Source organism: Heterodontus francisci, chromosome 32, assembly GCF_036365525.1.
Source record: "Heterodontus francisci isolate sHetFra1 chromosome 32, sHetFra1.hap1, whole genome shotgun sequence".
In the NCBI taxonomy this organism is placed as follows: Eukaryota; Metazoa; Chordata; class Chondrichthyes; order Heterodontiformes; family Heterodontidae; genus Heterodontus; species Heterodontus francisci.
This window is the reverse complement of record NC_090402.1, coordinates 31962935-31990931: the sequence shown is the minus strand read 5'-3', so window position 1 is coordinate 31990931 and position 27997 is coordinate 31962935. Positions and strand designations below refer to the sequence as shown.

Here is a 27997-nt window from a genome sequence, read left to right as displayed (position 1 = left end):
CACAAAATAACAACTTTTCTCCTATGACTCTCTCCCCACACCCCAATGCATTATCCTGAGCCAAGAGCATTGACAAGCAATATGATCGAAATGGGGTACTTTTAACTTATCACCAGGCAAAAGAAAAGGAGCTAGCGAATTGGCAACCGCTTTATACCTCTCCCAGTTTTCTTTTTGATGATTGTCACAGCCTGAACAATATGTGCAGTTATTCCTAGTGGTGTCAGATGTGGCTCAGTTGGAATCACTCTTGCTGATAGATCAGGAAAGTTGTAGGTTCAAATCCCACTCTAGAGACTTGAGCATATAAACTAAACTGATAGTCCAGTGCAGTACTGAGGGTGTGCTGCGTTGTCTGAGGTGCTATCCTATGAATGAGACATTAAACTAAAGCCTGCTCTCTCAACGGGATGTAAGAGATCCAATGGCACTATTTTGAAGAGCAGGGGAGTTATCCCTAGTGTCCTGGTCAATATTTATCCCTCAGTCAATACTACTAAAACAGATTATCTGTTCTTTTGTCACATGGCTGTTTGTGGGACCTTGCTGTGCACACATTTGCTGCCGTGTTTCATACATTACAACAGCAACTACACCAGTATAAGTAATTTAAAAGTACAAAGTGCTTTGGAACTTCCCGAAGTCATAAAAGGTGCTATAGAAATGCAAGTCTTTCTCTTTATGGGCTGAAGCTTGAACACCTTTGTTGTATCTGATGTTGATGAGCAGAAATTCCATGAGCGAGTAGGAGAAAGAAAAATACAATAAAATTGCAATAAACAACATAGTTTCAGAAGATCAATTTATTCCAAAAAAAAAAAATCATTAATTACAAGATTAAAAAATAGTAGAAAAGCACAGGTAGCCAACGTGTACTAATTCACATCGCATTACAAAAATTATAATAAATATTTAAAAAAATACTTTATACGAGATCTGTTAACATTCTTTATTGCTTACGTTCATTATAAAAAAATACTTGTTTGATCTTGTAATTAACTCACTCACATTTCAGGATGATTCTGTGAAACAGGTAGGTTCATATGTTAACACAGTATTTAACGAGATAAAAACTAATTCTGTAATAAAACAAGAGTTTTCATTCTTAAAGGGACAGAGCAGCAGCTTTGACTGAAGAGGCTGGATTTCAATTCAACTTTACAAAAACAGCAATGTTGCATCCATGACCTGAAGCAAAATCAACTTTTGAGAAATTGAATGCTTCTGTAAAAATGATTTTTTGAAAGAGCAAGGGTTCACAGAGTCTACAATAAAAATGCAGCCCTGACCAGAATTGGCTGAATCTAATTGCTTTTAATTCAGGAGACGACAGAAAATACACTGAAATGATCAAATATTTGGTAAGGACGGAGAGAATATTTCTGATATTTGCAGCAACAGTTATTAGTTGCCTTCAAGAGGGACTGGTCCTTGACTGGGGCTGAGACCACATCAGAGAGAAGGCAAACTTCTTTTATAGATAACACTTGGTTCATGTGATCCCCTGGACTGGTTTCAATCCCCTGAAGGGGCTAGAGAATTGTTTTCCCAGAGTATTTTCCCCTTGTTGGCCATGGATGTTTTCTCCTTTTTTGCCTCTCTCAGGAGATTGCATGACTGTAGGTGTTTAAGCCATGATGCTCCAGCCAATCTGATGTATGGGGCAGGCTGGACAGACCAACTGGTCTCTTCCTGCTCATCAGTTCTCTACGTGTGGATAAAAGCTGATGCTGCTTCTTTACCCAAAACCCACACTCAACAAAGATGGCATGTGTTAACTGGTGGTTCTTTCACTACACATTAAGGCCATTGTTAACTGTGATCACATTTACAAAAACATTCAATGCTGCGAATGACGAATTAACTATCCAATTCGCCAGCTCTGTCTGGAATGCATGAAATAAAACAAATAATGCTCCAGCCAGCACAACGTGTGTGCCAGGCTTTCACACTTGTGACCATAACGTCCCAACATCAGGTGTTCTTGGGTGTAGCCCATTTAAGAATAAACGGTGTGAAATTGAAATGAAAGGCCATTTAGCCATTTTTCAGCAATCCAGAAAGGCCTCAGTTCCTCTGGTGCCATCCAATGGCTGTAGAATTTGCTGTAATTTTATCAGTTATGTTTTACAATAATTTAAAAGTCAACAGACTGTCACTGAAATGCTTTGAAAAGCATGATTACAAAGATGACAACATCGTCGACGACATTCCCAGATTTGACTTAGTGGTTTCAGTCATGCAGAAGGTGTTTGCAAACTGATACTGATCCTTAACAACCTAAGAATGTTAGGACTACATTCCTTTAATAGACTCCACAAATATAATGGACTGGAATTTGGTGGGTGAGGGAAGTTGCTGCACTGACATATCAATGAATCAAGTGATTGGTTTAACATGTAGCTGACAATGACATTGTATACACCTAAAAAATACAAAACTGACAAGCACACAGAATGATTACAGGAAGTTCGCAATTAGTTACATCTTTAAGGTAAATTAAGCACCATTTTTGATTCGTGCCTCTAAACCTTCAAACCTAAACTCCAAGATGTTTGAAAGCACAAACACAAGTATTCAATTGTAAAAAAAAATCTTTATAAAAGACAATATTCTCAACTGGCCTGTGCAAAAATCAGAGGTGTTCCTGTTTGGAAGTGCTTAGTACGTTATCGTATTCAAAAGAAAAAAACAAAAGGTACTCAAAGAACATCAAATTTTTCCCAGACAATATGTCACTTATTTGCTCTGTTTTGCTGCTAAGGTGCCTGAATCAATTAAATTCTTTGAAAGACAAAGTTGGAAAAATGTGTTGCTTACAATTTCATTGGATTTATGCAAAGTGGAATTGGCAAATCTCCAAAGGAAACCATGTAAAGCAACGGAGGAAGGAAAGCCAAGTACCCTTGGACACCTTGACTTGCATACCACAAGTCAAATACACCGAAACAATCTTGATGGCTGTTTTGGCTAGGTTACTCTTAATGAAGTATAACTCTTACAGAGTTACAGTCGGGAACAGTATCACAGTGGTTATTTTACGAGATCAGTAATCTAGAGGCATGAGTTCAAATCCCACTACAACAGCTGAGGAATTTAAATTCAGTTAATTGAATAAATCTGCAATAAAAAGCTAGTATCAGTAATAGTAACCATGTAACTACTGGATTGCTGTAGAGACCCATCTGGTTCAGTAACGTCCTTTAGGGAAATCTGCCATCCTGCCCAGTCTGGTCTGTATGTGACTCCAGACCCACAACATTGTGGTTGACACTTAACTGCCCCGTGAAATGGCCTAGCAAGCCTCTCAGTTGTATCACATCACTACAAAAAAGTCGAAGAATAATAAAACCAGATGGACGACCCAACATTGACCCAGGCACTGGAATTAGGGATGAGCAACAATGTTTCCTCTAAGCTGGGCAGCAACCCAAAAGTTCTCACGCAGTTCTCAGTTACTGCATGTGCGCAGCCTGTGAAAAAATATTTAAAGGGCCCATGTACTTCGCAGAATTGGCCACTCAGAACCTGGAAAAAATGGGAGGGTATGTTGATAGGCAAATAAATGTTGGCCTTGCCAGCAATGCCTACATCTGGTGAATGATATATTTTTAAAAATTCCTCCCATTACATTTCAGCTATATGTGTGCAGCAGGCAATACCATGAATGTTATCGGTTTGAAATCGGTTGTTGTGATGGAGCCCACTTAAAACAAAGCTCTCAACAGCAAATTTATTATAAACCACCCCTAACAGTGTTGAAGTTTGGCCCCAACCACAGTCTGGTCACAAACCAGTTTCTGAGATTCAAACCTACAGGTTTGCAAGCAGAGATGAGAAGGGCATTTGCCTGAGAAGCAATGATTCAGATCTTGAAATATGTATTAAGAGACACAGGGTCAGAATGAAAAGATTGCTAGTCTTCAAAGCGAAACCTAAAATGTAAAAATGAACAAAAATCTACTTTCTATAATAATCTCTAATATTGTAAAAACTGGAGCCAAAAATGGAACTTGTATCATTTGCTTGCTTGTAAACTTGCTTAAATCTGTCTGGCTTTGTCCAGTCACTACAGAAGTGGTTTGATTTTTGAGGTTCAAATGCTGATTTTGACTCAAGTCAGATTATCAAGGAACTCATCCAAATCAGAACTGTATTCCATTTCCATGAGTGGCTCATGGATGAGACAGATTTATAACATGGAGTTAACCCAAACTCAATTAAAGAGCAGTAAATAAAGACAAACCAAAGTGGATTCAGTACATTCAGACCCTGTTGATACAATATTGATTCTCGATTGCAGAAGACTGACACCCACTGCTAGACTATTAATCCTTACATTTGCTGAAACTGCAAACTATTTTAAATCAAGTAAATCAGAAAATCCAAGACATTGACAAGAAACCATTTGTATCACAACTTTTTTTGACATGTACACTGGTCTGTGTGGGCCACGTTTCACCTAATAACCTCAAAACCTATCAATTCTAATTACAAAATTAAATACTTAACCAAAAATAGACTAATCATCTAAAATAGATGATCTGCTTTGCTCTGTGGTTGGAATGGAATTAAGAATGTGTTATTTTGGATGCAGCATGATATCCTGAGTTCAATATCTAACCAGGCCATTGTCAAGTTATGTAACATAGCCAACTACTAAACAGAGTGTGTAAGACCTTTTTTTTTTAAAAAGAAAAGAGTATCAGTGCTAAGATACAAATTACACAATCATGTCAGTGTATGTTTGTTTCTAAGATCATTCCAACAGGGGGAATGGTTAGTACCATAGAGTTTCTCCAGAATATTTACATGGCACTTGAGGTAACAAGACTTCAAATTCAATTATTTAAAACAGCAACTTTTTGAACAACCTTAAAACATGTATTAGATAATAAAATACTATTTAAAATCTCTGTTGGCCCACTTGAGGCTTATAGGTAACTACATAACAGATTAGGATCACTAGCTTTCTCACTGGGAGTGTAGACAGATGTGCTTTCTGTTAATGCGTTTCATCTATTGCAACAATCTGAACACTTATGGAAGATAATTCATATCTCACCTATAGATTTCACTCATCTTCATTAGGGCAAAAATAATTCATTTTAGCAAGTCTGTGATGGCACAAAGATGGTGGACTGTCTCTAGTGAGCTCTTTGCACTACCTCCCATGCAGTAGGTTGTTCACAACTGGCTTTGACTTGGAAGTAATGTGAATCCTGCCACGTGCCCTCAAGTCATGAAGAGGGCAAAAGTAATGACCAGCTATTTTGTTAAAACCGTGAAGTACATGCTTAATTACTGGACAATGCATGCAAATGAACTGAACTATTGATTTGCAAAATAACTCTTCATGACAAGAAACACATCACTCACTTATTCATTGGACTCATGAGTGGCATCTTCTTGATGTCATTTGTGAGTACCCCCCACTTCCTATTATCTAAACAACATAGCTCTTACCATATCTGTGAATCAAAGGAACAGAACTTGGAGTACTATTTAACATCATTTGATAGATGACGCTTAAGGCTATGCTAAATTGGCATTGAACGGAATCCGAGTTTACAATGTGATTGTTGCACAGTGACAGTGGTTGTTATTATATTCACTATTTTTTGCCCTTTGAAATGTGTTTACATAAGTTCCCAGAAACCATAAATCATTTGTTTATGAGCCTGTTCCTTCAGAGGTTATCTTTCAACATGTACCATAGAGTCACAAGTAAATCAGTACAAAAATAATTCACACAGTGGCTTGTCAAACACAGAGTACTGCATCAACAAATGAATGTCTGTGATGCCCTTAAGGTAAATTACAAGAGTATTTAAATGATACATGAATATCTCAAACAAAACCCAATACTCTGAAGTCAAGAGGTTCAGAATTGACAGTATTCTCAGATAGCTTTGGCCTTATAGAGATCTGATGAGAGTGACCTCACCATTTTCTTTGTAGTCCTTTTTATGTTTCTTGCTGCATCGATGACCTGGTCAAGGGAACAATTGAGGTCCGACAGCTTTGAAATAAAAACAAAAAAAATGTACTTTTGATACTTCATACCTTCAACAAGATCCATTTTCATGTTTCTGCTCTAAAATTGAAACAGGTGAGTACCAACAGATTCTCCCTTCCAAATCAGGGTTTCTACACTCAAAGGCTTAAGTAGCAAAATAACTTGCTGGGGTGAACCACAGACCCAGACATTGACTCCAGGTGCAGAGCCATTCAGAGCACAGGATGAGCAATCAGCATACATGTATGCTACATTTCCCAGCCACTAAGAGCTCTGTGAGCCAATAGCCTTAATTATAACATCATTGCTTGAAATAAAGTCTAAAACATCTTCAACATCACCTAATAAATTACTCATCTAATTGTATTGTTATCCTGACTATAATCATTGTAAATTAGTGAAAAATATTGAATATTAAGTCCTTATTCCAGGATATCTGAAGGTTTCTAATGGATCTCAGCACAGTGTTGTGCTAGAGGCAACATTATCAGAATGACTGTTTACTTGAAACACCATCCCTTCACCCGCAGGAACTGGGTTTGAACTGCATCCAGTTGGATGGGATGAAAGTTTCCTTTGGTAGCTATCTAGAAGGGAGCCAAATGAAATGAGTTTGGGCAGTCTTAATGCAGTTCCTAGCAGCAAAGGCCCACAGCATAACACTTCATCTAGTTTGGCATTAATAGACACTAAATTAGCAATCTCAATCCAACAAGCTACAGCATGGCTAATGCAAGAAATGAAAAAGTGTCACACTGATGCAGTGGAGTGTGTTCATTTGAGATTGGAGCAGAAATGCAGGAGCTTTACTCTGGATAATTGTGAGGTATAATATTTTTCTGTAACTCTCACCTCACTCACGGTGTGTATAGTTTTAAATGTTTTCCCTCTCAGACCCTTTCTTCCTCTTGCTGACCAGACTGAGATTTAGAATATACTCTGAGGAATTACGTGTGAACCTCTCTCCTGTAACTTGCTGTACCAATGTATTTTGGATCACTGACCCATTGTACCACTCAGCTGCCATACTTGTATCATTTGTAATCTAGGCCTATGTATAAAATGAAGCCTGCTTCTCTCCCCAGATCAGGTTTCCCAATCCTCCCAGAATGACTGGGAATTTCCTGGGCTTGTGGATTCCTCCCCAAAGCACTGCCTCCAGCAATTTGGGTGATCAGTGATTTAAATGTCCCACCTCAGTGCACCACCCAGCTTGTGACATCACCGGCTGCTGTTAGAGAAGCCTTCAACTTGGTGACATCAACTGACCGTGTCCACACAGAGCTGTGACCACGTGGATTGCAGTTGGGAGGGAGCTGGAGAGTCAGGAATCGAATGGGTGGGCGGTCTCTGAAATCAGGGTCGGACTCCAAATTCAGGATGTGGAAAGAGATGGAGACTGTAGAATTGGGACTCGGGAGTGGAGATTGGGGGCAATTTGGGTGCAGGCAGAGTGGGGAAGGAGGAGAGGAAAACTGGGGAATGGGGGAACCTCTGTTTCCCCTCTTCCCTGCTCCCCATTTCCCCACTTTGCCTGCTCATGAATGGCATTCTGGTTCTTGAAACTTGTCACATGAGATCCACAGGCGCGAAACCACGAGAAGATGTACAATGACAAGGAACCCGATCGTGATAAGGTAAATGCAATAATAACTGTAGAAGGCATGTGACTAGATGTCATGTGATCAAACCTCCAGGAATACCTCCAACCAGAATTGGCAACCCTACCCCCAGATACATTTTTGTATGAAAGAGTCTTGATCATTGCGTTTAGCTTCTTGCTGTACATGTCACCTTCTGCTTTTTACAGCTTGATTTTAGCTTTATATATATGTGAAAAATTACAGGTCTGAGAAGCCACTAGAAGGTTATACACTTAAACACCTCAGTTTTCTAACGTTAATGATATATTATGATAAAAGTTGTACAACCATAGAATGCAAATCTTCTTACCACAAATGCTTCACCATTCAAGTAAGGAATATCATCTGTTACCAATGGTCGCTGATGATGGCTTTTTGACCTTTTACGTGCAGCATTTGGGGTTGACTCTGCCACTTTATATCCAGATGAATAGAAGCGTGACTGTATTGGCAATGCGTATGTGTAGGCTGGTGCAGAATAACTAACAAAATAATTAACATAACACATCAAAAAACCCAGTAAATGTGTTCAAATGTATTAAAATAATTAGCATCACCACAAATAAGTTTTAATGCCTTTTCCATTCAGTGTTTGCGAGTTGGCTTGGAATTTTCCCTGGGGCAAGTTCTGCTGGTGGGGTGGGGGTGGGGATGGGGGTGGGGGCAGGGGGCAAATCAGCACAAGATCCCACTGCTACCCTGACCCATTTTCCTGGATTGAAGGTGATTAATAATGCAGGACAGGCCTACAAGCAGGATTTACACCAAGAGGAAGCCCACCAATGCAAGGCTTCAAAACGCGGTGGTCCTGCCACAGGATATCAGTTGTAGCACTAGAAGAGGAGCAGCCCAAAATAAAGGGGGCAGGAGGAGCCCCAAATAGCAATGGGAAAATTTCACTTAAGGCCACAGGTTCAGGTGAGGCCTAAAAAAAAGGTCTGCTGTTGGTGCCCAAGGAGAGGAAGAGGTGGTCAACTACTGCATCTCTCCCTCAAAAAGGCCTGCAGCAAACCCTCTGCTGCTGCCTTAGGGTACACTGCTACCCCTCTCCTGGTAAACTCTGAAGATGGTGGGAGGCAGTGAAAGCAAGCAGACTTCTAGGCCTCACCACCGCATTGTCATTTTCATGAGGCAGAGAAGTCAAGTAGCAGCCTGACTTCACTGCTGGGGTGAGAGGAAGAAAGTCCATTGCAGCGCTGGTGGTGGCAGGGTGCAGTGGAGGAAAACACAGCCCTAGTTAAATTAACATGAACACATTGCCATGGAAATTCTTACAGATAAATAAAATAGACGTTTAATTTGTTTGCTTATTTAACAGAAAAAGTAAAAGTAATCAAAATATTATCACAATCCTAAGTTTTTTTTTGGACCGTCCATTTTAATACTGCAACGTGACATTTTGAAATTTCAATTCAAAGTGAAGGCTTTTTTGCACTATATACTCACTACAGTTGTGGAGAATAAGGCACATAGTGGGATGGTGGAATGTGGTTGATCACAGTGGGAGGTTCAGCGATACGCACACATCGCTGCTTCTTGGCTTTACGGCTGCGTCCTGAGTTTTTGGATAGCGCCTCTTTAGCAGCTGCCAAGATAAAAGGGAGAGAATGGAGATAACATTTCATCACTAATGGACACCCCATGTTAAAGGCCGTTTAACCAAACGCTGTTTAAAAATTATGAATAACCCTTCAAGCATTATGGGACATCCCAGATGTAATCACCATTTAAAAGTTTAATCATGAACTGGTTGATGGTTTAATCCCCAATTTACTGTTTGTCTCTTGGCGTTTTCTCCCCATGTGGGTGTTCTGCTGACACCCCCCACTTTCAATCTCAGCGGTGATACCAGTTGCCTCCATTGACAATGGTACAGGACGGGTGGTTGTGATGCCAACCCTAGATGTCTTGGGGGGGTGGGGCAATTGTTTTGCCTAGACCCCACCTCCTGAACGTGGCACTGCAGGCCCTCGGAGGACCAGGAGAGTTTGAAGTTGATCTGGTCCATTTGGACTTTAAAACTTGCATCAATATGCTCTTCCCGTGCCAACTGTATAAAAAACTAGAGCTCAAAAGAGGAGGCATGGCAATACTGGTCCCTGGAATCAACCCGTCAAGGTTTCCTCACCATACAGTGGAAGCTAGATTTCTATAAATCTGCCTCTCCACTGTCGTCCATGCAAAATATTCAGTTCCAGAGGATTAAAGTCCATTCCGTTAAATGATGCTGGCTGGAAGCAAAGTTGAAGTGACTTGAGACCCAACGAAGCAAGTGAACTATTGCAGCTTCTTGTGACTCAAGGAATCATTACAGACTAAGTGAGGTTTCTTTGGTGCCAAAGCAAATGCATAACTTTCACTGGCTCAAACTCAAAGAGAGGTGACCAGCATGAAACTTACATTGCAGTACTGTAGTTGGTGCCATGCATTTACTGTAATGGAATTTAATATTTAGAATGATGCTATAACGGTGCTGTTGCCTTCCAGACCAGAAAGTTTTACATTATGAGCATCATCTAAAATAATGATTTGAAAAAGCAATAAAGCAATAGATTCTCTCGGATGGCTTTTGACTTTGTGTGATAATGTAAAGCAGGCTGCCGACTCGCTAACACCCATTTTACCCTATCATAGAAAATTCAAGATCTACCCCACTGTGTGCTCCAATTCTTGTCTTGGGCTGTGACAGCTGGCTGCCGATCACAATGCAAGACTTCATTTAAGCTTTATCAAGAATATAGAGACAGCAATGAAGAGATTAAGTGATGTGGTTTTACTATCCAATGTGGTTTCATCGCTTTGTATTCGCCTGTTACAGGAAATTGAGATACTGCTGATTATCCAAACCACAAATGCAATTCTTCAGAGCTGTCCTTTGAATGGTCCTGTTTTCTAAATATATGTTTTCAGAATAAGTTATTTGAATTCAATTTGGGAAATGCTAAATTGGTATACCCATTTAATTATAGATACTTGTCTGTCTTGCTCCAACACATTGCAATGGACACACTGAAGGAGTCCCCATTTATAGCAAGCCTATCACACTGAGCAGTTTTATGTGTGTCTGACATTTTTGCAAATATACAAAAAGACCAGCTGGTCCATTGAACCTGTCTCATAGAATCAGGATGCAACCCATCCCCATTATGCTCCACCCACCCAGCAGCTATGTAATCTCTTGGGAGAGGCAAACATCCAGGGAAAACACAAAGCCAATTGGAAAAGAAAAAGAAGCGGGAAATTCCTCTCCGACCACCAAAGATGATCAAACAAGTTCCAGGAGACCACAGTGACCAGGACACACTTGACCCAATACCTCAGCTGCTTTTTGTATGCAGTGGTATTAGTCACAGTTAGGAATTCATCCAGCTTCCTTTTGAACATTTGCAGTGAATCTGCACTCACTGCACAAGCCAGCAATTTGTTCCACAGTTTTAAGACCCTCTGTGAGCAGAAATATTTCTCAACATCTAACTTTGTTCTATTTTTACATAACTTATATGCATGTCATCTGGTCTTCTGTAATCTAACTCAAATAGCGTATCCACATGGGCCAAATCTAAACCTTGCCTTATTTTAAAGAACTCAATCATATCTCCTCAAAACTGATGTATAATGTAATATAGGGTTGTTACTGGGCAGAATACGTAAATAGGAAGTGATGTAATGTAATCTGTACAGAATCTTGTGGAGGAGTTGAAGTGGAAGATAGGTGTAAATAAACACCTGTTACTTTAACCCCCAGACTCATATATATATTCTGCACTAAGTCAACAGTTACCAGAATATTACATGGTGGCAGCAGAAAAGCAATTATAACAACAGAAAAACCGAAGGAGAAAGCAAAAAATGAAAAAGGTCTTTGCCTCTACCAGAAAACTTCAAGAGTGTAGCTGGACCGAAACAAGCCGAGGCATGGCCGAAATGATCAGGAGGTTTGAAAGGTACCCTTCTGCATCGGGTCTAGCGCAGAAGCCAGACAAAGAGCAGGTCATTACATTACAGTATACTAAGAGGGAGTGTGCAGACGATACTCTCATCACCAAAAGCATAGACGAAAAGAGGACTATATACAATGAAATTACCAAGGCACTCGAGACTTATTTTAAAGTAAGAAAAAAAGTTATCATGGAGCATGCCAAATTTAAAAAGCGTACCCAAAAGAAAGGGGAGAGTATTGATTCGTTTATTAAGGATTTATATAAAATTGTGAGGATTGTGAATATTGCAGCTTATGGGCAGAGCTGATTAGGGACAGGAACGTATTCAGGGTATTAGACAACGCCCTTTCAGATTAGCTACAGTCGAGGGATGATTTAACATTATTGAAAGCCATTCAATTGAGCAGATAAGCGGAAATTAACTGACCTGTGGTTTGAGGAGTCAGCAAGAGTCCAGTCGCGAGGGTATCAGACTCAATTGAATTCGTTCGAAAAATGAAAGAGAACGATGGCAGCAAAAGTCCAGAACGACAGGAAAAGCATCTAGAGGCAGCAGCAACTAATTACGATAAGTGTGGCTGAGAGAGGCACCAGCGGGTGAACCGCCTAGCCAGAGAAGCAGAGTATTGTGTAGGAAGAAGGGACACTTCCAGTCTGTGTTTCACAGTAAAAAAACTAGTGCTGCAGACAAATAAGGAAAAATCCCGAGAAAGCAAAAATGTTAATGAAGTACAGGATGTCCAAAGTGTGGAAATATCCTTTTAGGAGAGATCCAGTGAGAATTCTTGTGGAATGAAACAAGACCAACTTTAAACCGGATACTGGAGCAGCAGGTTCAGTTTTGTCAGACAGAACCGTACAAGCAGGTAAAAGTTATATGGGCCTGGAGACATCGAGGTGTTGGTAATAGGTGAGTTAAAAACATCACTGAGTTACTGGGGAAAAGAAATTCCTCAGACTTTATATGTGATTACAAATCAAAGTTGTTCACTCCTAAGCAGAAAGGCTTGCACAGACCTACAACTAATATGTAGAGTAGAAGAGCTCAAATATAAAGAACAGCAGCCTAGAGATTTGACAGCTGAATTTCCAGAATTATTCAGAGGATTGGGGAAGTTAAAAACAGCACACCACATCACCCCGAGAGAGGAAGAAGAGCCAGTGTGTTTGTTCACATCTAGAAAAGTTCCACATCCATTCCCAGAGAAAGTTAAAAAGGAGATTGAATTAATGGCAAAAACAAGGAGTCATTTCACCTGTAACAAAACCTACAGGATGGTACTCCGATATGGTACCAGAGAAGAAGGAAGTGATGTAATGTAATCTGTACAGAACCTTGTGGAAGAGTTGTAGTGAAAGCCTTCGATGCAAGATGTGTGCAAATAAACTACTGTTACTTTAACCCTCAAGCTCAAATATATTTTCTGTGCTACGTCAATAGTTACCAGAATATTACAGTAACCATACTTTTCTAGAATACAAAGACTCAGCTCTCCAAGCCTAGTGTGGTAACTTAGGCTTTTTAGATAACAATCTAGTGGCTCTCTTTTAAATCCTGCCCAAAGCCTATGTATCACTCATCATGTGAGGGGTCAGAACTGCACATTGTACTCTAGATGAAGCAAAACAAAGGTCTTATAGAACAGAAGTTTTTATTAGGTTTAAATGTATTAAAGGGAGCTAAAATCATCAGGCGGAGTTTTCCAGTCCCTTTGGGGATGGGCTTGAAGAAAGGAGGGGGCAGAATATCGGGACGGGAGACTTCAGGATGGAAGCTCGGCATCTTCACATTGCAAACAGATATTCCCAATGACGGCCAACATTGCAGAGGACATCGCGCCTGAATGTGGTGGGAATGTAATTAAGCCTATTAATTAGCCAATTTTCAGCAACTTCATGGGGTTTTTGGATTTTCCACAAGGCTTCAGAGCCTCACTTGGTATAAGGAGACAGCAAGCAAGCAGGAGCTGAGTGCTGGCTTCATCTGGCAGCCATTGTGAGAGCCAGTGTGGTGTGCTAGGGAGGGTGGAACAGAGCAGAAATTAGCAGACGAAGGCAGTTGGGCTGAGGTGGGGTGGGATGGGGGGGTTGGAAATTGCCAGCAGTGAGAAAGCATGTGGTCAGAGTCCCATCTGGGCACTGGCACGTGAGCTAAATAAACGGGGCTGGAGGTGGGGAGGGGGCGGAGGTGAGGTTGGTTGGATAAGAGGTCCTAGGAACTGAGAGAGGACACCAGCCATGGACTTCATTCACTCAGGCTTTGGCACCTCCAGTGAGAAGGAGAAGGAAGAGGGGAAGTGAGATGCAGGCACAGGCAGCCGGGAGCAACAACCTCAGGGCCAACAGATGGGCCTGCCTCAGAGTGGGCACGCAGAAGAATGGCACAGAGAGGCACACCACCAACCTCCCGTGCACATAAGTGGCTACCCTCCAGAGAGGGCGTACCATCATAGGCTCAGCTACCTTCAAATGTCCGAGTGGCAGTGTCGCCAAAGACTGCCCCTCTCCAGGGAAGCTGTCACTGATCTGTCTGCCATGATGGAGGGCAAGCTGAGTCTCATGGGAGGTGGAGGCCACCCAATGCCAATGGCGCTGAAGGTCATGGGGTGCAGAACTTCTACACCTCTGGATCTTTCCAGATATTCACTGGAGATATGTATGGGATCTTGCAGTCGACAGCTCAACAAAGCATCAAGGCAGTCCTGTTCAAGAGTGCCTAGGAGTATGTACACTTTAGCACTGATCCGGACAGTCAAGCTGAGAGGGCTATCAGGATTGGGACAACTGCTGGATTCCCCCAGGTGCAGTGTTTGATCGTCTGCATGCATGTGGCTATTAAGCCTCTCACAGACCAGCTTTCATCAACAGGAAGGGCTTTTATTCCATCAATGTCCAGTGGGAGTCATTCAAAAAGGAAATAGTGAGAGTTCAGGGCCAACATGTTCCTGTAAAGGTGAAGGGTAGGACCAACAAGTCCAGGGAACCGTGGATTTCAAGGGATATAGAGGATTGCATAAGGGGAAAAAAAGGAGGCTTATTGCAGATTCAGAGGGCTGAAAACAGCAGAGGCCCTAGAGGAGTATAGAAAGTGTAGGGGGGGTTACTTAAAAAATAAATTAGGAGAGCGGAGAGGGGACATGAAAAAACACTGGTGGGCAAGATAAAGGAAAATCTCAAGGCATTTTTTAAGTATATTAAGGGCAAGAGGATAACCATGGAAAGAGTGACAATCTGTGTGGGGAGCCGCAGGATGTAGGTGAGGTTTTAAATGATTACTTTTCATCTGTGTTCATTTTGGAGAAGGAAGATGTAGGTGTAGAGATCAGGGAGGGGGATTGTGATATACTTGAACAAATTAGTATGGAAATGGAAGAGGTATTAGCTGTTTTAGCGGGATTAAAAGTGGATAAATCCCCAGGCCCAGATGAAATGTATCCCAGGCTGCTATGTGAGGTAAGGGAGGAGATTGCGGGGCTCTGACACAAATTTTCAAATCCTCCCTGGCTACAGGAGAAGTGCCAGAGGACTGGAGGACAGTGAATGTGGTACCATTATTCAAGAAGGGTAGTAGGGATAAACCAGGTAATTACAGGCCAGTGAGTTTAACATCAGTATTAGAAAAAACTATTGGAAAAAAATTTGAGGGACAGGATTAATCTCCACTTGGAGAGGTAGGGATTAGTCAAGGATAGTCAGCATAGCTTTGTCAGGGGGAGACATGTCTAACCAATTTAATTGAATTTTTCGAGGAGGTGACCAGGTGTGTAGATGAGGGTAAAGCAGTTGATGTAGTCTACATGGACTTCAGTAAGGCTTTTGATAAGGTCCTGCATAGGAGATTGGTTAAAAAGGTAAGAGCCCATGGGATCCAGGGCAATTTGGCAAATTGGATCCAAAATTGGCTTAGTGGCAGGAAGCAGAGGGTAATGGTTGACGGTTGTTTTTGCGAGTGGAAGCCTGTGACCAGTGGTGTACCGCAGGGATCGGGCTGGGACCCTTGCTGTTTGTAGTGTACATTATTGATTTAGACGTGAATATAGGAGGTATGATAACTAAGTTCGCAGATGGCACTAAAATTAGTGGTGTCATAAATAGTGAGGAGGAAAGCCTTAGATTACAGGACGATATAGATGGGCTGGTAAGATGGGCAGAGATGTGGCAAATGGAATTTAATCCTGAGAAGTGTGAGGTGATGCATTTTGGGAGGACTAATAAGGCAAGGGAACATACAATGGATGGTAAGACCCTAGGAAGGACAGAAGGTCAGATGGACCTTGGTGTACTTGCCCATAGATCACTGAAGGCAGCAGCACAGGCAGATAAGGTGGTCAGGAAGGCATATGGGATACTTGTATTTATTAGCCGAGGCATAGAATATAAGAGCAGGGAGGTTATGATGGAGCTGTATGAAATGTAATGAAGGCCACAGCTGGAGTACTGTGTACAGTTCTGGTCGCCACACTATAGAAAGGATGTGATTGCACTGGAGAGGGTGCAGAGGAGATTCACCAGGATTTTGCTTGGCTGGAGCATTTCAGCTATGAAAATAGACTGGATAGGCTGGGGTTGTTTTCCATAGAGCAGAGAAAGCTGAGGTGGGGTGGGGGGGGGGTTCCTGATTGAGGCATACAAAATTATGAGGGGCATAGATAGGGTAGAGAGGAAGAAACTTTTTCCCTTAGCGGAGGTGTCAATAACCAGGGGGCATAGATTTAAGGTAAGGGGCAGGAGGTTTAGAGGGGCTTTGAGGAAAAAAGTTTTCCCCCAGAGGCAGTTGAAATCTGGAACACACTGCCTGAAGGGGTGGTAGAGGCAGGAACCCTCATGACATTTAAGAAGTATTTGGATGAGCACTTGAAATGCCATAGCATACAAATCTACAGGCCAAGTGCTGGAAAACAGGAATAGAATAGATAGGCTTGATGGCCGGCACGGACACGGTGGGCAAAGGGTCTGTTTCTGTGCTGTACAACTCTATGACTCTAATGTCCAACTGGTCTGTGACCACCACAGACGGAACTTTCAGGTATGTGCACAGTTCCTGGGAAGCAGCCATAATGCACACATACTTCGGCAGTCCCATGTGCCACAGCTTTTCCGGCTCTCTGTGCATCTACAGGGATGGATGCTCGGAGACATGGGCTACCCACTGAGGACATAGCTACGAAAGCTGTGAGGAACCTAAGCACGGATGAACAGGAAAGGTGCAACACCTGCCTCGGGGCAACACAAGTGACCATTGAGCAGGCCATTAGCCTCCTGAAGATGTGATTCAGGTGCCTGATGGATCTGGTGGAGCCCTTCAATATGCCCTAGCGAGGGTCTCGTGTATCGTGGTGGTCTGCTGTGCTTGGCACAACATGGCTCTTTGGTGGTGGAGGGGAGGCGTTGATCTCTGATGATATCGTGGGTCCACATGCCTCCTCCAACAATGAGAATGTGGAGGATGCTGTTGACCAAGCAATGCAAGATGAAGAACCTCATGGACCACAGGCAAGGTGCAATGAGATACATGCAGGGGAAGCTTGGGACATGCTAATGCACAGACTGTTCAAATGACCCTTGTTACCTGTTGGATCCATACAAATAAAGCCTTCCCTGCTGCCGCTGCCTTCATTTACCATTCCAATGCCCTACACCCAGTTGCACAGTGGCAAGGGTGGAGCGTTGATGCACAGGGCATTGTCCCGCCAGCTGGCCCCTTGAGGGAGCCAGGGCCTATCAGAAGACCCATAGGCCCAAAAAACATAGAAAGAGATGTTGCACAACTACATTAAACCTTTATTATATGGAACAAGAAATGCGAGGTTTCACACCTTAACACTCTCATCACCCATGAACCCCAAGTGCAGCTAGGTGCTCTTCTTAAATCATTTATGCATGCTCCTACATGGTGCTCCCTCTGCACTTGCAGCTGAGTTGGAGGCAGGCTGAAGACCTTGCTGCCGAGTAGCTTGAGATGACCTTGGCGGTTGTCCTCTAGCTGCCTGAGGCCTGGAGGGTCCGGGCATACTATGGATCTCCTGCACTGGTGCAGGACTCTCCTCTGTTGTAGTGGCTACTTGAGGTACTGGTGTCACTGGCAGAGGGGCAGAGGAGCTGTTGTCCACTCCAGGAGCACTCTGAGAGGAACCCCCGGATGCAAAGGACAACCACTCCTCCTCCCTTGCAAGGCACACCTGTTAATCCCTGCTGACCTGAGAAGTATGAGAACCTGGTAGATGCTCCAGGCACTTCGTCCTCCTCTCACCTTGCCATTGTTACATAGAGCTCATAGACGAGATGATGTCATGCAGGTCTACGCACATCTCCGGCATCCACTGAGTGATTTGCTGGATCTGGCTCTCCATAATGTCGTCAATCTCTCTCGATAGAGGAGGTTCAGCACGCAAATACCAGAGACATAGCCTGGATGGACTCCTCCACTGGTCTATGCCAGGGTTCCCTCACCCAGTTTTGCAGCTCCAGCATTTTCCGCCTTGTCGATGAACGCAGAGGCACTTCATCAGCCTGAGGCTCAGCATCACACTGGCCTGACAGTCCTCCAACTGTCAGTGGCCTTGGCTGTCACAGCCTCCGTCGGCTGCTCAGGCACATCCATGCTGTGTTTACCAAGCTGTGACGCTGAAACTGTGCGCGAATAAACACCAACCAACATGAAAGTATCTGCACTGGTGGAGGGCCCAGGGGAATATTGTGATAGTGCACTCTCTGACGTCCCCTCCTCCCCTTCAGAGGTTGGCGGCTCTCCCCCGGTCACTGCAACTCGCTGTTCTTCTACTTGACTTGCATGACAGAAAAGATTTATTAGAGGGCTCTGAGTTTCCCGTTACATTGCTCCAAATCCAGTGATGGAGACATGAGCACTGTGCCTCGTGTGCATCAAAGGCTCCCTTGTGCCTCTGCACTCGGCCACTCACTCTCTTGTCCACACACTCCCGTCTTGCCACGCGATGGAGCAGCATTTCTGCTGCCCTGCCGGTTCCAATGCCTCCTCCCCCATGGGGGTCAGGATGGCCAAGTATGGGAACCCTCTGCCATTCTTGGCCCATTCCATAACATTATGGGCTGTCTTCTCCTGCAAGCATCAAGATGGACACTGTTAGTCACCCCAAGAAGACAAGCACAATGCCTATGCTGGTGGCAGGCCCAGAAGTCCATGATGGGGGCACATGAATGCCTCTTGCATGCAGCCAACTTGAGGGACCTTACTAGTGTCAGAAATCACAGACGGGTGCCTCTCACTGAGATGCAGCCATGCCTCTGACAAGAAACGCTGCTGCCTGACCCCATTGCCACCTTCTGGCTGGTCACTCTCTCTCCACCAACGTCACTCCCTCGCTTTGCCACTTGCAAGCCCCAAAGGGAAAAGAGGTATGGGGTGCTCATCTTGGCAGAATAAGGTAATTGACATGCTTGCGACACTGGAGCCAGGTTTTGGGGGTGACCTCCACAGCTGCTGACCTCCCCGCAAAAGGACCTCCCGCCTTGGCCTTGCAGTGTGGAGGAAATTATGAAGGGAGGCATCGCTGAATCATGCGGCCACCTAGGGTTTTCCTTCAGCTATCATCTCTGCTGATTTCCTTTTGTTCTGCAGTTATGCTAACGGTCCCCATGATAGTGAGTGCCGGCAGCCCTTTAAATATGGCGCCAGCCTGCCACAGCAACCTCACGCCACCTCACTGCCCCCCTCCGCTCCCTTAATGGTTGCCCCTATGCCTTCCGACTCTCAATCGGGCAGCCGCCGAAAAGTTGCTTGCGGCCAGTCGATCCCCACCCAAGCAGTGGCGGCTCCCGCTTCCGGTCCCGACAGCAGGACCTGGAGTCCAGCCGCAAAATTCAGCCCATCATTTCTCGATTGAGATTGTATAGTATGTGATCTCAGAAAGTTCTGAATAGGAAAATATTTCACTCATGAAACACCATCAATTAATACACAATCCAAACCTGAGCTCCAACATAGGCATGTTAACCATGTTTGTTATTACCTTCAATCTACTTACCATGTTCTGACTCCACTTCTGATTCTTGGTCATTGCATGTTCCAGATCCTTTGCATACAGGACAAGGATTCCTTTTGGGGCTACTGGTGGAGACAGGAGCATTCCTTGATGGGGCATTTGCTAAAGAAATAATACTGATAAAGCCAAAGGTCAAAAACAGCCTTGCCATCCATTGTAATGTTAACATGGTTGAAATGCTAAATAATGAATTAAACCCTTTGACATGAGCCCATTTTACCTTAGAGATGTCAAATATTCACTTTTTATGTAATTCAATAGCAAAATTGCAAGAGAATAACTGAACCAGAAATGACCTTAATTAAAGCCCAAAGATTGTGGTTTGCAGTGATAAAGTGGATTACTTTGGTAAAATTTTCATATTGCTTCTTAATCTCATTTTGTCCTGATACCCCAATTTTATGAGATATGAGTAAGTTGCTAGAATAGATTCTATATTTTTTGCTGTTGATTTGTACATTTTCAATTTTTTAAAATGGCAAATGCTTACAAAACAGTAACATTAAGTTTCCGATCACTCAAGGCCCCTTAGCTTCACTCTTGAGACACATTTATTCAAGGCTTGTAATTTAATCTGGGGAAGCCATGACACTGAAAATTAAATACAGGCTTGGAAATTGGACTCACCAGCCAGCTGTGCTCGGGTTCCTCTGCAGTAAGGGCAGGACTGTCCTCCAGCTGCATATCTCTGTGCCGACGTCGGTGGTACAAATGAACTATAATCAGTGCCTAGAAGACAATTATTACCAGTAACCATCTTAGGAAAAAGCAAGATAACTCACACTTGCTTACATTTTGATTGTCACCCTTACTCCTTCAAGGACACCATCCACCAATTATCTGTGTCAGCCTTTGCTGAAGCACAAGATGGAGCAGAGCTTTTTCCCAAATTTTCAACCAACATTAGATCAATCAGAAGAGGTAATTGTAGGATCTCATTGGAGGGAACGGGGAGACAGGGGAGGGTCCAATGTAAAGGAGGCCACAATTTTCCTTGATGATCTCAGAGGAGAGTAGTGGGGCAGAATCCAGGTCTCGGGAGGCTGTGACTGTGTTCGTCAGGCCCAGAGGAGTACACTCACCCCTCCTGGCCCCACAAAGGAAAGTTTTACATCTACCCTGGAGGCCCTTGTTGCCAACCTGGTTCAGCCTGGTTTAATCTCAGTTAAAATGCAATCGGACCCTCCTGACATCATAGGATCCGGATTAGCATTTATGCATAAGCCCGAGTCCTGCCTCAGTAAGAATGGAGCAGGAAATGGAAATTTGAACTGCTCACCTGCCCCCTTCCCACTGAGGGGATTGAATTAAAATTGCCCCTCTAGCACCATAAGCAATCATTTACTTTGAGATCCACTAATCCGCCATCTGCATGTGACAAGGATCACAGGCTTTTATCCCTCACAATTTGATGGTGATCTTTTTTTTTTGTTCATTCATGGGATGTGGGCGTGGCTGGCCAGGCCAGGATGGCATCCATACATCCAATTCCTGGGTGTCTGAATGGAGCAGCGGACTAAAAGTTCCCTGGTAATCCAGTTGGAAAATAAGGCTAAGAATGCATCTGATCCTTAAAAACCCAGTTAGGAAAAGATGGAAGGTAGGCATGCATCTGGACTCAGTGAACCATTATACCATCATGTGACAGTAGGACATCAGAGATGCATTACCAAATTAATTCCTCAATGGTAATTAACACAGTTTCTTTGTAAATTCATTCTTTAGTCGATAATAAAACTCATGACCCTTTTACCTGTGTACGGCCCTTTGACTTTAACAGGCCTGCGTCTTCGTCCCTCATGAGATGACGATCTCTTGCTTGTCTGACTAACTGAAATACCAGGAGCTAGAGGTTGTGGCATGGATGAAGATGCATCTGACTCAGTACCTGTAAGAAACACAAATACTATAATATTTTCACTGTGAAATGTGAAAGAGAGCCCCAGCAATCGCTCAATGATGCTTTTCCATAAATTAGTGAAGGCAAAATATTTTCAAAGTTTGACATTTCCTTTTCACTTCTCTCTGTCAGCTAATCTTACCCTGTCCTCCATTTTGAATGCTCTTTTATCATCCTTTGTGATTTAGGAATTAATTGCAACAGCTATCTCTGTCGTGGTGCAACATCCTTACATCTCATGGTGCTCAGTCCATAAACCTAATATTCTCGCTCCATAGCCTCACGCTATAGGAGAGAGATACAGAGAACTAGAGATAAGTGGGTATGGGGGGGAGCAAATGGTTGACAAATGTGGACACTACAGTTCATGGTAAACATTGGTGTTGACTCATAGCTGGGGTTCAATGATTGCTTCTACTGTTCATATAATACTCTAGGGTAGACTGTATAAGGCTCAATGCTGAAATTACACTGTGCGACACTAGTGTACAAATGCTGAACACATTTGTCAGAAATTCCTCTGTCTGCTTTTTTAGTCCTCTGTTACTTTAGGCTGTTTAAATGCTCAACTGAAGATGAATTTCAGACAACGTATGAAGTAAACGTACAATAAATTTCCACAGAGAAACTTCAAGGCCTAAGAATATGAGAGAGACAATATTTTAATATGAAGTAATTGCAAAGAGTTAATTGTTAATATTGTGAAAAGAGCATGATCAGCAAATGAAGAATCAAATGGAATTCACTTAACAGATTGCTTAATGAATCTTTTGAAGGGCTGTGCTTATAGCTATCACAAAGATCTAACACTCTTATGAAGCTTGGTCTCTTCCTCCACTAGCTAAACAATTTAGCTGTTTCCTGTCCCTAAGTCCCTCTGTAGTTGTTCAGAAATATTGAGTGTCTAAAGTTGGCAAAATAGTGTCACGCCAGGGGACACACGGTAATACAGCAACAAGTACCTCCTTTAACCAAGTAAGACTGCTAATAATTTAGAGTTCCCAATGTATAAAACAGGAATATTTATTTGAGATCGTGTTGTTTAAGTGTTTATACTGTGCAGCCTGCTGAAGAGAGCTGTGCTATGTTGATTGGATTGTTGAACTACATTGACTAACAATCTGTTTGTATGAGGTTGCAATAAGCATCATTTGTATGTACTTAACTGTGCGCAGCAGTTCATTCAAAAGGATAAATAAATAGGAGGCAGGTCATACCTTGGATTCCATAGAGTTACAAAGAATGTACAGGTCTATCAGGCCAACTGGTTCATGCTGGTATTTATACCCCACAAGCCTCCTCCCACCCTACATCATCTCACTCTATCAACATATCCTTCGATTCCTTTCTCCCTCACTTGCTCAGCTAGCTTCTCTTTAAATGCATCTATGCTATTTACCTCAACTAGTCCCTGTGTTAGCAAGTTCCACATTCTAAATACTCTCTGGGGAAAGAGCTTTCTCCTGAATTTCATATTGGATTTATTAGTGATGATCTGATAATTATGGCTCCTAGTTTTGGTCTCCCCCACAACTGGAAAAATATTCTTTATGTCTACCTTATCAAACTCCTTCATAATCAGGTAGAAGCCGAATGACCTTCATAAAATTTGTCTGATTTTAGAGATTTAGGCTATGAGAAAAGAATCACATAATCATAGAAAGTTTAAGGCACAGAAAGAGGCCATTGTGTCTGTGCCGGCCAAAAAACGATCCACCTATTCTAATCCCACCTTCCAGCATTTGGTCTGTAATCTTGCAGTTTACGGCACTTGAGGTGCATATCCAGACTCCTTTTGAATGAGTTGAGGGTCTCTGCCTCAACTACCCTTTCAGGCAGTGAGTTCTAGACCATCACCAATCTCTGGGTGAAATAGTTTTTCCTCATCTCCCCTCTAATTTTTCTACCAATCAGTTTAAATCTATGCCTCCTCGTCATTGATCTCTCTGCTAAGGTGAATAGACCCTTCACCTCCACTCTATCCAGGCTCCTCAAAATTTTTTACATTTTGATCAGATCTCCCCTCAGCCTTCTCTGTTCCAAGGAGAACAACCCCAGCCTATCCAATCTTTCTTCATAGCTGCAAACTTCAGTTTTCTTTTTATTAAAGAAGGGATTGAGAGGTGCAGTAGTCCAGCTCTTTAAAATACTGAAAGGCATTCAATGATACAGGTGTTAAGTAACCTGTTTACCTGACCATGCATAATTGAAGGTCACAGGTCATAGGTCTGAAAATCAGTGACCCTCATCTGAGACTAAAAGGATTTTATTTTCCTCACAAGAGAGTGGATGTGTACAAAAGACCTCCAGAAAAAAAGCAGTTGATGCTGCGTCATTTATTATTCTTAAACTCCCTTGTGGGTCAATAAATGCATCTAGTGAGGAACTGAGTCTTATAGAGAGAGGCAGTTCAATTCCTGTGCTACTTGGTGTCAGCCAGAGTTCTGGTAGGGGTGAAACAACTTGCTTTAGTCCCCTGGCTTAAGGAGGGTAAAATTAACCTGTGACCCTGCACATATGGATACCAGATGTGGACAAGTTCACAACTGGCTACTTTGCCCTCATGAACAAATAAGCCACTGACCCTCACTGTCAAACATGCTCCCTGAAACAATGGATGTTTGGGAAGATTACTGAAGGACACGTGACCAATGGAACTGTCCAATAGGAACAGGTGAGGGGAGGGGAAGAATATTGGTGATGAAAAGAGAGAAGTAAACTATTTCATAAAAGAGCTGGATAGTTATCTAATATAAAAGCAAAATACTGCAGATCCTGGAAATCTGAAACACAAACAAGAAATGCTGGAAATACTCAGCAGGTCTGGCAGCATCTGTGGAGAGAGAAGTAGACGTAACGTTTCAGGTCAGTGACCCTTCATCAGAACTGATGATATTTATCTGCTTTGGATGGGATTAAGGTTCCAAAGATAAATATTCCACGAGGCACCATACTTCCTGTACTGTTGGGGCTGGTGGGAGGGAGACATTGTCTGTGGAGGCCAGTGAAGAAGGCTCAAGTAATGGAAATGCATATCTTGGAATTTTGCTGAGGACCTTAGGGGATCAGGAACAGCTTCTGCAGAATTTCCCCTCAGGTGGTTTTGAGTCCTTAACAGGGTGATTTGTATCTGGTTTGTGGAAGGATTAGGATTGGTGGGCTAAACTGCCTTTTCTATTCCACTCACGCTTCTTAGTTTGCAGTAGCATTGTGAAGGCTATGAAACTCGAGAGACTAGGCCTCGGGCTGGTTAATCTTACATGAATGGCTTGAGACATTTAATGCTTCAAAGATCTATATACAGCTCTATTGGTAAACTTGTACCTCAGATGTAGCTTTCTGTCAGAAATGTTGTTGATGCCAGTATATTAATAACTTATCAAGAATTATGTTTTGACTAGGCTGTATGTGTACCCATGTGGTACCAGTTACAGTCATGATAAATTGTTGAAAAATCTCCCAAAAGGCAATCAGTGGGGAAATGGCACTTTCACCCAGGGACTGCTGTAAAGACAGTGAATCTTTGAAAGGCAGTTCCAATATCTTTGAGATTGCTGGAGTGCCAGGCCTTAGGATTGCCCCCCACAACCCCCCCCCCCCCCCCCACCTCACCGGTCAACTTGTTAGGGTAGAACACAAAAAAATGAGTTATTTCCAATTTCTCAATCCACAGGCCTGGATCAAAGGCAGGTAAATGGGATTGAGATAAAGATCAGCCGTGACCTACTGAATGGCGGAATAGGCTTGAGGGGCTGAATGGCCTGCTCCTGTTTCATGCTCTTTTTGTACTTCCTTTATAGTTGTTTGCATCTGCTGTAAGGCAATGTGACCAGCCTAGATGTTTTTGTAACTCGGTTTTACTAACAGAAAATCAGGACTGCTCATTGGCCTGTGCATCTAATTCTCTGATCTGTATTCCCCTCGAGTGATACTGTGCTGGAGCAGAGTTGCATCAAATTTATCTATTTATATGTACATTTCTCTCTATTCTCCAGGTATTTTTCATTCATACACCGAAAAAGTATAGAAACAAAGGGGATAATATTGATGCATTGTTAAATTGGCGACTGCCCATCATTTCTCAACATATACTATCAGCAGGCAAGTTTAGTGAACTCAGAATATTGGCCAAGAGAAGTTTAACAAAAGAACAGTCTCAGATCTTTTTAATAGTGGATGTCACTAATGACGCACAGACTGGGTTGCTATACTGCATATTTTTCCCTCCTTCCTGAATCTCTGTAGTAACTTTCCTTATTTCCCTTGCTGCACCTGCCTTTGCCTGTCAGGTGCCCTCAAAGAGGCCTTATAGTTCTCAAAGCTTTCCTTTCACTATCTACACATCACACAGGGAGAGACTGTGACTGCAGGTGAAAATTCATCCCATTATATTTACTTGAAAAGTACTTGGAAGATCCCAGATTTTATAATGGTGGTGTAGTGGTAATGTCACCAAACTAGTAACCCACAGGCCCAGGCTAATGCCCTGGGGACATCGGTTCAAATCACACCACGGCACCTGTGGAATTGAAATTCAATTGATTAATAAATTCAACCATCTGGCTCACTAATTTTTTTAGGGAAGAAAATCTGCCGTCCTTACCTGGTCAGGCTTATGTTGTGGGACCACCTTAAAAAGAAACCACCTTAAGAGAGGGCTACCTTAAGGGCTGTAAGTGAGGTCACTGGAGGAAGTGATGTCATGCTACACATGACCGGTTATTTGTGGGTGGAGCCCAAGAGAGTGAGATGTGTTTAGGTGTGCTTGTGCAATAGCTGTATGTATATATATATATATATATATGTTCAAGTTAATGTATAATAAAATCCACGCTTTCTTTGGATATTATGTGTAGTCCTGCGAGTCTTGCAATAGATGACACACCAAAGGAACAAGTAACATTACAGTCCAAATGTGACTCCAGACTCACAGCAATGTGATTGACTCTTTCCCGCTCTCTGAAATGGCCCAGCAAGCCATTCATTGTCAAGGGCAATTAGAGATGGGCAACAAATGCTGGCCTTGCCAGCGATGCCTACATCCCATGAAATAATAACAAAAATGACAAAAAAAGTATCTTCAAATACTTTTGCACTTCAAATGCTCATACTCTTACTGGCAGTTCAACATCATTATTAATTTCTGATGCTGGCTGCAATTTTGTCCAAAGAACTGCATCTCTTATAACTGACCAGGCATTACAGTTCAAACAAAAGGAGAACTGAATTTAACTTGATGGGATATTTAGCATGAAGGGGAGATTGAAAATGTTTTGTGAACCAACAAGTGGTGTTGATGAAATGTTACTTGGCAAGTTGAAGGTCCAACTTACTGATGCACCTTTCATCTTTGCTAACAATGAAACACAACACATTATAGGGTGTTATGTAAACTTTATTATCATGATAAAGTGCTGAAAGTAAAGGCAATATTCTGTAGCCTTCAGCATAATGGGGTCAAGGTTCTGCCAGTGGACCAACTACAAGCAAAACCTCTGGTCAACGTTCATCTCCAGAGTCAACAAAAGATTGGCAATACTTTGCAGGGAGCTCCTCAGTATCACCACAAGGATTTCAGTGGAATGTGATTGTGGGGGTGTGGAGTTTTAATACTATAATTCATTCCGACTGAAAACACCCAGTCCATTCAAAGTTTGATTGTACCTAAGGAAAGCATTTTGAACCACACAATGAAAGCAAAGTACTCATGGTTATATGTCTGTCGATGGTGTTGCTTGTAGCAGGAGCAGTTTATTGGCACAATAGTACAGTGTATTGGTTTAACTGTGATTGGTACCAATAAGCAGAATAAACTGACTAACAACAATGCAACAGATGGCTAAGAAAAAGGAGAATGGAGACCTTTTCAGAATATGTCCTCAAGGCAATGCTAATGGTTGTGTGTGTGTCTGTGTTTGTAGTCTGGGGTGGGGGTGCGGTTTGGGGGGGTGGGGGGGGGGGGTGCGGGTGGTACTGAGTGTTGAGGTGAGTTCATAAGTGAGCAGTTACGAGTTACAGACTGACCAAATCAGGTAATTGAGATGTGTGTATCAACATCAAATGTAACAATACTCTGTCTAGTGATGCCTGTGGTGAAAAAGGCTGGGTGCAACATCCCCTAATGAAGTGCTGATTTTCTGGAAGTACGTTTTAATATCACTGTGTATTTCAATAAGTTCTTCCAATAACTTATTGTTTCTCCTCTGTTCCTCCATGATCTCCCGCCGCAGATTAAGATTACTCTTGTACGAATATAAGGAACTTTCTGAATAATGAGATTTTCGGTTCCCTCCCCCTATCGCTTTTTGTTGCCTCGGCATTGAACCACAGGTTGTTTCTTCATTTCTGAACTTCATGTATTTCATGCTGTCTTGCTTTCTCTTTTCTGGGACTAACTTCTTTTTAATCTCTTTCTCTGTTTTCTGACTGAGACGTTGAATAGGATGATGATGTGATGCGGGCCTTTCTGTGTT

The 27997-nt window shown here is 42.6% G+C and overlaps 1 protein-coding gene across 6 annotated transcripts in view; it reads right to left on the bottom strand.

Moving 5' to 3' along the window:
• Positions 1 to 835: 835 nt before the first annotated feature.
• The window catches only part of akna (AT-hook transcription factor), a 207652-nt gene continuing 180490 nt past the window's right edge, over positions 836 to 27997 (bottom strand). For 5 of the 6 annotated variants that reach the window (XM_068012641.1, XM_068012643.1, XM_068012642.1 and 2 more), the window contains 6 exons: positions 21378 to 21512; positions 20252 to 20353; positions 19607 to 19726; positions 9109 to 9247; positions 7973 to 8144; positions 836 to 6022 (listed from right to left, as the gene is read on the bottom strand). In XM_068012641.1, the coding sequence (XP_067868742.1) occupies positions 5903 to 6022; positions 7973 to 8144; positions 9109 to 9247; positions 19607 to 19726; positions 20252 to 20353; positions 21378 to 21512 (788 nt within the window). In that variant the 3' untranslated portion in view covers positions 836 to 5902. Of the gene's footprint in view, positions 6023 to 7972; positions 8145 to 9108; positions 9248 to 19606; positions 19741 to 20251; positions 20354 to 21377; positions 21513 to 27997 lie in introns of those variants that run through there. The other variant, XM_068012644.1, reaches the window with a different exon arrangement.